The 12,170-nt window shown below is 40.8% G+C and overlaps 1 protein-coding gene across 1 annotated transcript in view; it reads right to left on the bottom strand.

Moving 5' to 3' along the window:
* Positions 1 to 1,002: 1,002 nt before the first annotated feature.
* Positions 1,003 to 12,170, bottom strand: part of LOC138177722 (hemoglobin subunit beta) — a 297,632-nt gene continuing 286,464 nt past the window's right edge. The window contains exons 2-4 of the mRNA XM_069108928.1: positions 3,079 to 3,225; positions 2,743 to 2,965; positions 1,003 to 1,263 (exon numbers count right to left, since the gene is read on the bottom strand). Coding sequence (XP_068965029.1) covers positions 1,135 to 1,263; positions 2,743 to 2,965; positions 3,079 to 3,170 — 444 coding nt within the window. The 5' untranslated portion in view covers positions 3,171 to 3,225 and the 3' untranslated portion in view covers positions 1,003 to 1,134. The remainder of the gene's footprint in view (positions 1,264 to 2,742; positions 2,966 to 3,078; positions 3,226 to 12,170) is intronic.

Below are 12,170 nucleotides of genomic sequence, written 5' to 3'. Positions count from 1 at the left end.
TTGTTGCTAGGTTTCATTTGCATTCTTCAGTAGATTAAATATATGCTAAGGTAATGGGAGCACGAGGCAAGATCTTCAGGCCTTTATCTTTTATGACAGCTGGCAGGACAAGTCCAGCAATAGACTGTGAGGGAGATCTCAGGGATGAGGAAGCAATAAAAAAGAAAAAAAGATTCAAGGGACTAGGGAGACAAGCATTTTGAAATAGGTGGCTCCTTTCCTCACTTTGATTAACCCAATTTTGGAAGGATAGTATACTTCAGAAGACTGTGGAAAAGACCAAGGGAGAAAACAAGAGAGCTAAGCCATGCATCTAAAGCTACCAGAAGCTGTTTAGTAGTGATGACTATGTTAGGTTCATAAGAGCTGAGAATTTCCTACCTCCTTGCTGGACCCTACTGCCCCTGAGTAAGATCTGATCAGCTTGAGAGAGAAGAGGGAGCTCCAGATACTCTGCAATGAAGGTGGAGATAATTGGCTAGTAGGTGATTTTTCAAAAACTGTCTCAAGGATGGTGGGAAATACTATCTTCAGTTTTTTATTTGTTCATTTATTCCACTCTTTTGCTAGCTTACTTATTCAAGCAATATTTACTGGGCAAGGACCTTTGTCTTTGGTACAATTAGGAGAGGTGCTTAGGAAAAGGAGAGGTATCCTGCCCAGAGGGATATATATCTAGGATTGCTTCTTTGGATTTTTCTACCAGGAACCCTCACAATCCCTATACTAGCTTCTGTGAACTGGGACTATTAACATGAAAAGTATTTTTTAACATGAAAAGTAGTAAAGCAAAAGGATGGCTCTTGCCTCTCCCTAAAGTTCCTATCTCCTTAATTTCCTAAGTTTTCATTTTCCTGTGACCTCTAATTCTTCTCTTGCCCCAATATTTCTAGGTCTTTTCTCTCCCCTCCTAATTCTCCTTTCCCATCTCCTCCCATTTACCCACTCCCCCAAAATGAGGTGCAAAATAAACAGAAAGGAAAGAAAGCTACATGAAGCTCATTGGACTGAATGCAGTTTATTGGTCGGGGGCTATGCCCATAGGGCCATGCACTATTCATTCCATGTACAGAAGATGGACTATATGGAACACAGGGGACTCAGCTGACTGAAGGCCTCCAGATGGGCAGGGGCTTAGTGGTACTTGTGGGCCAGGGCATTGGCTACACCAGCCACAAGTTTCTGCCAGGCAACCTGAGCCTCAATGGTGAACTCCTTTCCAAAGTGCTCAGCCAGGCAGATCACAAGGACATTCCCCAGGAGCTGTGAAAGAGATAGACACAGGGCAAAATGAAGCTTTGAAAAGAGAGTATTATACAGACTTCCTAGTTAACCCCTGTGTATTCCATCTCACACCCCATATCTAGCCTTGCTTCCTGGATCATGTTCACCCAATAGGTTCTGAATTGTAGAGGATGGTGTTTTTTCTTCACCATGTCCCACTGAATTCCCTGAATTCCCCAGATGTTACTATTCTCCAGATGTTTCTTCCTCATTAGACTATTTCATTTCTCATTGAATAGAAGTATCCTTTTCTCTCCATAAATTTTCCCCTTACCCCATCTGCCAATCCCCATCCATGACTTTATTTCTGTGTCCTTTAGCAAAGGACAGTGGAATCGTTAAGACCTACATGATCCCAGGGGAAAAGATAAAGGAATGAAGGGGAAATTAAATAATCTGGTAAAGCTAATGAACTAGCAAGGGAAAGGGAAAGTAGGGAGGCAGAGGAAGAGGGAAAGGAGGAAAAGAGAGAGAGAATTAATAGGAAAAGGAAAGAGCAGTAAAAGTTAAAGCAAAAAGGATTTTAATTAGGGAAGAATGTGAAATGAAGGAAGGGAAGGGTTGAAAAGAATGAAATGCAAGGAAAAGAGAATGTATGAGGCACATAGGAAAGAAGGCTACAGGGAGAATGAAAGGAAGGTGAGTAGGGAGGCAGGAGGTGGAGATATATTAGAATGAAAAAAACAAGATGGTGAAGGAGAAATCAAAAGAACAGGAAGAGAGAGAAAAAACAGTGTGAATTAAAGAAAGATAAAGGGGGTAAGAGAGAGAGAAAAAAGAAATTAAGTCAAGCTAGAGAAAGGAACACCAGAGGCTACTATGAGTCTTTGAGGGGGCCCTACTTACTGGGCCCTGAGTCCCCTCCTGAGCTTTGTCCAAACCTTTCCTCCTGAGCCTCTTACTCTTCATTACCCTGTGGGGGCAAACATCTCACTAGCAAATTGGCTTTCCATAGGAAATAGTATATTGATGGGAAATAGCCTAATATGAGGGCTCAATTTGGTATAATGGAAAGAGCCCTGGATTTGGAGTCGGAGCGCATGGATTCAAATTGGATGTTGTTTGCTCACTGTCTGTGATCTTGGACAAGTTACTTAGCATGTCTCTAAGCCTCAGGTCCCTCATGTGCAAAATAAAGGCAGAAGATTTCTGAAATCCTTTCTAACTTTAAATTGGTAATCCTGTGAATTTGTAATTCTTCCTGTGAAAATAATATGGGAAGGAACTAAGAAAAAATATGGATGCATTTTAGTAGCTTCTAAATTGAACTGATTACTCTTGGAAACCAAGCACTGAACTTAGTTGCTTCTACCTGATAGAAGGAATCATACACATTTAATGTGTCTTGTTTAGATATCAAGGCCATAGGTTAAAGCCTCTGTTTCATGACCCAGCTAGAGCTTTGTGTGGAGCAATCCTTCTATTGGGACTCCTCAAGTGAGCAGCCCAAGAACATACCTTGAAGTTCTCAGGGTCCACATGCAATTTGTCACAGTGGAGTTCACTCAGCTTGGCAAAGGTACCCTTCAGGTTGTCCAGGTTCTTGATGGCATCACCAAAGGCTACCAGCACCTTAGCACCATGGGCAAGGACCTTAGCATTTCCCAGGACAGCCTTGGCATTGGACAGGTCACCAAAATGGTCAAAAAACCTGGAGGTCCAGGGGTAGACGATGAGCAGCCTTTGGGAGAGAGACAGAAAGAAGGAGGTATAGTTATGCCACTATATGACCAGCCACAGTCCACATTCCCTTCCCTTCTCCTTCGCACCTTTTCCATGACCCCTGCTACTTACCTCCCAAGAGCCTCACCACCAGTCTGTTCAATGGCCACCTTACCCCACAGGGAGGTGATGCAGTTCTTCTCTTCACCACTCAGTTGCACCATTTTGACAGGTTTGTGAATTTGCTTGTGCACAAAGATGTGTCAAAAGCAGTGTGATACCTCAGCTGTCTCAGTTCTACCTTTTATTACTCTCCCCAAAGCCCTGCCCTTTAGGTTTCTGACCATCTATTGGCTCTGGTCTGGGTGCGGCTACCTTGGAATGAAGCCATTGGAAGAGAGGGTGGTGCATGTGTTGGTGGTGGAGGGTTGGGATGAGATGGACGCTTGTCTGTTTGCTCAGTCATCAGGCTAGATTGGCACCACCCCAAGGTTTGGGACTCTCTCAAAGCTCCAACCTGAGCTTGTCTCTCTCCCCTTATCTCCTGTCCCCTTCTAGGTTAGACATTGATAGCAAAACATATTATGAACTGTCAGAGCACAGCTAAAAACCATTTTCCTGAATATTTGCTAATGTTCCCTTGCTTCTCTTCTCTTCTCTTCTCTTCTCTTCTCTTCTCTTCTCTTCTCTTCTCTTCTCTTCTCTTCTCTTCTCTTCTCTTCTCTTCTCTTCTCTTTTCTTCTCTTCTCTCTCCTCTCCTCTTCTTGCTTCTCCCCATGGTTTACTCCTTGATCTCAAGACAGTTAGAGACAGTGAAAGGTACAGGTGGTCCAGGCAGAAGACTGGGTGACCATGGTCAAACTAATTAGTCTTTCTGAGCCTTAGCTTACTAATTTTGCAAATTGAAAAGACTAAGGGGTATTCCACTTACTTCCCACAGTTGTTATGAGGATCAAATAAGAAAATATATACATATGAGTTTTTGGATTAACTTTCACCCAAAATAGGCCTTACAAGTTCAATTTTTTTCTGGTTCAGACCTGTGATTTCAGGGGGAAGGGAGATGTCCTTTCTTGGGCTTCCCAGAATCTTCTTCCCTTCTGAGGCTACCTGCCATCTATTCTTTCCATCTCATCAGTTTTCTCTCCCTTTCCCTCCTTTCTTTCTTCCTCTGTTTCCTTACTTTTCCTTTCCCTGGCTAGATCATGAGGCTTACCAAGTTCTTCTGTCTTCCCTTCAATTCTTGCAGGGGAGGTAATCCAATGTGCATAAATTTTGAAATTCTTAATTGTTTCATCACACATTTAGAGCACTATACCCCTCATTTTGACTGGTCAAATCACACTACTTCCCAGAAGCTTTTGGTCCAGGATTATTTCCATTGATAACTAAGGAGGTTTCTTTCTCTCCCTGGCCTTCAGTACAATGTTTTCCATAGCTTGCTTGAGAACTCTTTTCTAAGTCTAAACCTTTTCTGCTGACATGTCCTTTCCCTAGAGCCAACCCTAAGGGAGTCTGTCATGTGAATAAGATGACCTCTAAGGTCCTTTTCTTCTTTGAGACTTCTCAAACTCTTCTTTGAGGTTGGTAGAGAGACTGAAGGAGTGTTCCTAACCTTTCCTCAAACACCCAGGTCACTGAAGGCACACCAAGCTCCCTGCTCTTATCAATAACATAAAAGACCCACAACATACACAAACAGCTACAAGCCAATATTCAGGTCCATTTCCTTACCCTCCCAACTTTCCCGTCCTGGCCCTAAGACATTCTCTAGTTTGCCTTAAGGCTTGAATTGGGGCTGAGCCAGTCTTTACCTACAGACAATTCCTGGGCCAGAAAGAAGCTCCCACTACCCCACCCCACCCAAGCTGACTCAGCTCTCTCTCCTCCCAAATAGTCTCACAACACCTAGAATTTCACCTCCTCAAGAAACCATTTTTAAAATGACTAATCAAAAGAGGTGATAAACCTTCCCTTCCCTGACCACTCCTTTCTTCTTTCAAATAGAAAATACAAAAAATTCTCTTCCCTCAAACTCTACAACTTTTTGACCTACTCTTCCACAATTATTTCCTAAGTTTATTCAGCATTACTTCTCTACTGCTTTTTGGCTATGTGTCTTAGCATATTTGTTTCATTCTGACACCCTTGAAGGTAAGCCTTGGTGTGCTTCAATCAGACTGAGATCCTGTTGTAAGGAAGTCTAGGCAGCTCTGTCAGACTAAGTAATCCTGAGGACAGTCTTGTATGTGTTCAGGCAGGGATTCCATGAAATCAGAGTCTGATAGATTGGATGATCAACAAAGTCAGAACCTGACTCCACAGTACCCTTGTCTTACAGGGTACTCTAAGTACAGGTTCTATATTCTGCCAAGGTCTCTTTGTCAAATTTATAGTACTTTAAACAACATATAGTTATAGTTCAAGCTCCTCACTTGATACATGGGGAAACTGAGACCCAGAATGGAGAATGTATTTGCTTTAGTTTACCTAATTAAGCCCATGCTAGAATCAAGATGAGAACAATGATAATTGACATTTATAAATCACTGCAAAGTTTTTCAAAACACTTTACATAAACTTTCTCATTTCCCCCACCTAAGAACCCTGTGATATTGGTGGTACTGATAATATTGATTTCATTTTTCAGATGAAGAAACTGAGGCTTATTGAGGTTAAGAAACTTGGATAGTTTTTTTTTTTTTTCTGAGGTAGGATATGAACCCAGGTCTTTCTGATTGTCTCAGTCCAGTTCTTACTACACAAAGCTACCTTTTCAAGTCTCTATCTATAGATCCTGTGCTTTTCATTCCCCTGGTCTGCCTTTTTAGGGAAACTCTATACTGTTTTCTAGCTCATCTGGGGTGTAAAAAAATTCCCTTTTCCCCTTAGTTCTGTCAAATCAAATATGAGGTATTATCAGGGATTTTTTTTGTTGTTGTTGTTCATGGCACTAGGAAATGAGGAAAACCAAAAGATTAAAAATAGTGAGTTTACACAGTAGAAACCTTATCACAAGACAGCCATGTCTTGACACAGGAGTTGGACTTGACTTGGAGACTCATGGAGATTTATCAACATCAAGCAAGAAAACTTGGCAATAAATTTTTAAAAATAAATAGATAAATGAATGAATGAATGGATAGATACATAGATAGATAAATGAATAAATAAATACAAGGATATTTCCTGAAGTTGCAGATGGAAGGGGGGAGGGTAGGGGATTAGGCAATAACTGGTGAAGTTCAGAAAGGTTTTATAGCAAATGGTACTCAAGTTCAGCTTTGAGGGAAGCTAGGGATGCTAAGAGACAGAGGTAAATAGTTTCAACTTCTAGGCATAAGAGACTGCCATATACAAAAGCACAAAGGCAAGAGATGGAAGATGGGTGAAAAATAACAAATAAACAAGTTTGGATGAAAGGTATAGTATATAAAAGGGAGAAAGGTTTAATGAACCTGAAAATACCACTGAGTGAAGCCAGAGGGTGAAGGGCTTTAAAAGCCAAAGAGAAGAGTTTCAATTTTATCTGAGGGGCAATTTAGCATGCCTAGAATTTGCTGAGTGGGAGAATGACCAATGATTTGAGAACAGCACTCTGATAGCTGTGTGGACAATGAGTTGGAATGAGGGGAAATTGAAAGTGGGGAGGCTAGTCAGGAAACTACTTCAATAGTCCAGGTGAGAAGTGATGAAAACACACAGTAACCCTGAGATTAAGTAATGAAGATGAATACACAAGGTAGCCCTGAACTGTGCTGGTGGTGGTTGGAAGAGAGAGAAATGGGCCAATGCCTGAGCTAATACACCACAAGATGTCTGAATGGCAGGGTCTCATAGGAGCAGAACTTAGAAAATTTGACATATGGTGGAGATAATTTAGGAGACAGAAAAGTTCAGCATAATTTCTAGGTTGCAAATTTTAGTGATTAGAAAGATATTGGTGCCCTGAGCAGTAACTAGGAAGCTAGGAAGTGTCAATTTAAAGGGAAAGATCATGAATTTTCTTCACCCCTTCTGGCAGAAACATTGGTCTCTATATAACTCTCTTGGCATTATACCTAGATTTCTCTTTTGCCCACACAATATCCTGCCTTAAATCATGACTTTTTTGCACTCTTTTTTTGTTCTCCTGTTTTCTTTCCAGTGCCTTCCCATCCCAGGGTTACCTTGTGTATGTTTTTTTGTGTGCCTCATATATACTTATATGTACACACATTGTTTTTCCTTATAGAATGTAAGCTCCCAGGGGCAGCCAGGTAGCACAGCGAGTAAGAGCACCGGCCCCAGTGTTGGGATGACCTGGGGATTGAATCCAGGCTCAGACACTTAGCACCCACCCAGAAACACCTGGCCGTGTAACCTTGAGCAAGTTACTACCTAACTCCAATTGCTTAATTAAAAAAAAATGTAAGCCCCCCAGAAGGCAGGGCCTGTTTTATTTTTGTCTTTGTATCCCCAGTGCCTGGGACATAGTAGGTGCTTAATGATGCTTGCTGATCCATTGACTCCTTCCAACCTAGGTCACTTGAAAAGGAAAGCTGTGGAACTAGGTATGTGTGTGTAAACAACTTTAAGCTGGACAGTGCTCCTGTCCTAGCATTTGCCAAACATCACATTGCTTTTCTACTTCCCTGACCGAAGTGATGACCTCCACCTTTCTTGAAGGAATGAGTTATAGTGGGAGTCAGAGGATCTTTGTTGAACTTGGTAACTCTGCTATATTCTAACAGTGTGACTTCACATTCCTTATCTGGGATTTTTCTCTTTTTCCTAGTCTATAAAATGAAGAGTTTGCACTCATTTCCCCCGTAGGGCCCTGCCAGTTCTGGGGTAATGTGATAATCTGCAATGGAGTCCTATTCTGATTTATAGAAGTACTGAGAAGCAAGTTGCCTGTTTTCCCTTTACTTCTAATTGCCCCTCCCTAATTTCAGTGAGTTCTCTCTGTCACCAGATGTCCCCTGAGTATTCTCTGATACATATCTTCAGTAAACCCTTCTTATCAAGTTTTAGTGGACTGAAAAATACATATGGATCGATTGTGTTAAATGTATTCCCATCCCATAGCTCCCAATTCCATGTGGGGGTTAGATCCCTCTGACCACAGGTGATTCAGATGCCCTGGCATTTGACCTTGAGGGGGACAGAGGGTTAATACTGGACAGCTGAAGACCTCTTTCCTTCCTCCTCCTTCTCAGGTTCCTTATTTCTCACCCTAGGGATAGGAGCCTCTCTAGCTTAATGGAGGAGGCTTCAGAGCTCAGAGACACCAGAGCTTCCAAGCTGTCAGCAGTTGTGTGATGGCAGAGTTAGTAACAAGTTGTGGGATCCAGGAAAAGAGTTCGGTACTTTCCTCTGCACCAGCAAGATTGCTAGAAATACAGGGGGATGTAGTCAGAAAAAGCACTGGGGTCACTCTGTCTTCATGCAAGAGTCAGGGCTTTGAAATAGGGACATAACCTAGGACATGGGTGGGGAACCTGCAGCCCTGAGGACACATGTGGCCCTCTAGGTCCTCAACTGTGTCCCTTTGACCGAATTCAAATTTCACAGAACAAATCCCCTTAATAAAAGGATTTGTTCTTTAAAACTTGGACTCAGTCAAAAGGCTGCTCCCAAGGATTTAGAAGGCTACATGTGTCCTCCAGGCTGCAGGTTCCCCCACCACTGACCTAAAGGTATGAAGCAGAGAGGAAACATCAGGGGGTCTTCTTAAAACTAAATACTTCCCATCATATTGAGTTGAGGCATTTTACAAGCAGTAGGAGGATGAAACTTTATTACTAGCATTAAGGAATAAAAGCTCTTCTAACTCTTACCTATCCGGAATCCATGACTATTTTTTCCACTTTTATTCAAAAGGGGATTCTATTGATCACTTAAAGTTTAATTAGGGCCTTCTACCATGTATTTCCCAAGGCTTCTATCTCCTCTGGGGGGGTCTTTATACCTATGCTGTAGGTATTTGATTATTCCATCTCCCCATTATTTGTTCACTCTCAAGAATACATGGGCAAGCAAGTTTCAGAAAGACATACAATTTAATTAAGAATGCTGAGCTAAAAGTCCTTTATTAGTCAAGGGTTTTGCTAGCAGATTGCCAGATTATTCTGTTATAGACTCTGGAGTTTGATGAGGCCTCAGAAGAAGAAAACTATCTTTATATCCCTCTAAAGATACAACGTCTCAAGGTTACTTGTGAGTTGAGCATTGGCCACTCCAGCCACAAATTGAACTCAGAGGTGAACTCTTTGCTGAGGTACTTCTCCAGTACAATCATCAGCACATTTCCTAGGAATTGTGGAAGAGACAGAGGCCCTGTGAGCAAAGTTCTGTAGGCAGACCTTATTTAAGAGGAAAACATTCATATCCCACCCACTTCTCTCAAATCTGCATATGTGTGTGTCTGTGTGTGGGTGGGTATGTGTGTATTTTATGTCACATTTATAAAACCCAGATGTTAGAGTAGTCATTGGATCACAATCTCTTTTCCTTTTCACCTAAGGTATTCCCAGACTTGTCCCCTGCCTTCATAATGGTTCTGTTTCTCTCTTCCTTCAAACTTCTACCCTGTTTCTCACATAGATTTATAAAATCTTAGGGTTGGATGGAATATCACAAATTAGCTAGTGCAACTACTCAACCATTTGTCATCAGGATGTTACTTTATTTTTTGTCTTTTTGGAGGGGGGAAGGCAGGGCAATTGGAGTTAAGTGACTTGCCCGAGGTCACACAGCTGGTAAGTGTTAAGTGTCTGAGGCTGGATTTGAACTAGGGTCCTCCTGACTCTAGGGAGAGTGCTCTATTCACTGTGCCACCTAGTCACCCCTCAAATGAAAAATATTAAGGAAATAACTATTTCTTGAAAATCCTTTCCAAACTTATTTGAAAAGGAACACTTGATCAATAATTTTTTAAAACTGGACTTTAGTGAATTAAGTTGTTTTTGGAGAAATTTGATTAAGGACTGAGAAAGTTTCCTTCCTTCAGGTAATTCTTGAAAGGACTGTATCATGGAGAAAAAAGAAAAAAAAATTCTTACTATTTTAATTTCTACTAAATAGAAACTCTTAATATCCCTTAAATCTCTATGGAAAACTCAGCTTTATCTGCTATATACCTTGTTCTTCCTCATCTAGAATGTGGGGGTGCTTCTTGTGAGCAAATAATACCCTCCCTCCTTATTTCTCATCCCTCTTCACATAGTGAGTCATTGATAATAGCAGTGCTAAGCTGAGGCCCCATCTCCTAAGTGTGACTGAAGTTGATAAACTAATTTTACTTGTGTGCATATAGAACCTATAAAGAACCCCTGTCAGGAAAAAAAAAAAAGGAAATAGCTCTTTTTTCTTCCTTCCTTCCTTCCTTCCTTCCTTCCTTCCTTCCTTCCTTCCTTTCTAAATGTGGTTTCATTATCTTATCCAGGCTGGGAGTAGAAAAGCCACTCAGAGCCTAAACATAAGCACTTTGATCAGCTCTCTTTCCAGCCTAGGCCAGTTTACCCTTTCCAATGCAGCTTATGTCCCCCTTCTCTCAGGGCCTCACCATATTGGTGTCTGATTTAGTGTGAACCCTTGATTGGTTTTAATCTCTACTCAGAACTCATGAATTTAAACCCAGAACTGTCATATTTCAGCAATCTACCAGCCTCAGTCTCCTCTATGAGCAAGAATTAGTGGCATTTCCTGAAATACCTAGTGGAACTAGCTAGTAGAAAACATAGCTCTTTTATGGGATGTTTTTTTACAATGTGTCCAGTGGACCTAGTGTTTTCTGAAGCAGGAGACAAGTGTTAGATATGAAAGATATACGGATTATATTGTGGATACAGATGAATTTTAAAGACAAATCTCACTAGTTTCTTGCTTTGGTCTGAATAACATAGCTCATTTTCTCCAGTCTAGTCTGTTCTTATACCAATATCCAATCTGTCTCTTAGGTTCTCTCTTTCTCTCTCCTTCCCCCAACCCATTTCTTTCTTTGACTTTGTCTCTCATTGTCTGTTCCTTGTCTGTCTCTGTTTGCCTGTGTCTCACTGTCTGTCTCTTTGTCTCTGTCTCTCAATCTCCTCCCTTGTCTTCTTTCCTCTTCCTTGCCTCCCACTCCACTTTTTCTTCTCCTCTGTGGTCTAGTAGAATGTTTGCCTACACTTTGATGAAATGAGACCAGCATAGAAGTGTGTATGTGTATGTGTATGTATATGTGTATATGTATATGTATGTGTAGTGTATGTGCATGTATATATGTGTGTACGTGTGCATATGTATGTTTATGTGTATATATGTACATGCATATATCAGTATATATGTATATATGTATACACACATAAATATATATGCTTTTAATTTTTTATATTATAAATTTTTCAAAAGCAGAAAATCATTTTGTACATTTTAGCAATTCTTTTCTTCAATTTTTAAAAATTTCTTCTCTCTTTTTTTTGGTCTTTATTAATTTGTTTGTTTACTTTTAGTTTACAAAATATTTTCTCTCCCTCCCTCTCCCCCCACCCCCATAGCGGCATACAATCAAGTATAGGATCTGCAAATACTCTCACATTAGACATTAGTCAGGTTATAAAGAACGATTGTATCAGATGGAATGAACAATGGGATAGAAGGAGAAAAAAACAAAAAGGAAAAAGAGCAGGTGGTTTGCTTCAATCTGGATTCAAACTCAGTTTTTTCTAGTTCTTTCTCTGGATGCACATATTTCTCTCCATCATGAGTCTTTTGGGATTGACTTATATCACTGCATTGCTTAGAAGATTCCAGTCTATCAAAGTTAGTCATCACACATACGTTGTGTCTGTAATTGTGTATAAATTTCTCCTGGTTCTACTCTTCTCACTCAGCATCAGTTTGTATAAACCTCTCCAGGTAAATATGAAGTCCATCTGCTTATCTGATGTTTTTATAAGTATTCCCTCCTCTAGAACTGATTGAAAACTTGTTATTTATTCTAACACTGAATTTAGCAGCCACTATATCCAAAATTATTTTTTACTTTACAGAATCACAAAATGTCACCTCTTGAGCAGCTCAGAGACCACCAATCCAAAGTATGTTTTGAATTCTCCACTATGCCTTCCTGAGAGAGAGACAGAGAGAGAGAGAGAGAGACAGACAGACAGACAGACAGACAGACAGACAGAGACAGACAGAGAGAGACAGAGACACAGAGAGAGAGAGAGAAAGAGAGAGAGAGAGAGAGAGAGAGA

This window comes from Petaurus breviceps, unplaced genomic scaffold (genome assembly GCF_028583685.1).
Source record: "Petaurus breviceps papuanus isolate PSGF00001 unplaced genomic scaffold, PetGlider_PUasm1.0 90444, whole genome shotgun sequence".
Taxonomy (NCBI): domain Eukaryota; kingdom Metazoa; phylum Chordata; class Mammalia; order Diprotodontia; family Petauridae; genus Petaurus; species Petaurus breviceps.
Note: the sequence above shows the minus strand (reverse complement) of the source record. Positions and strands in the feature narration are given on the sequence as shown.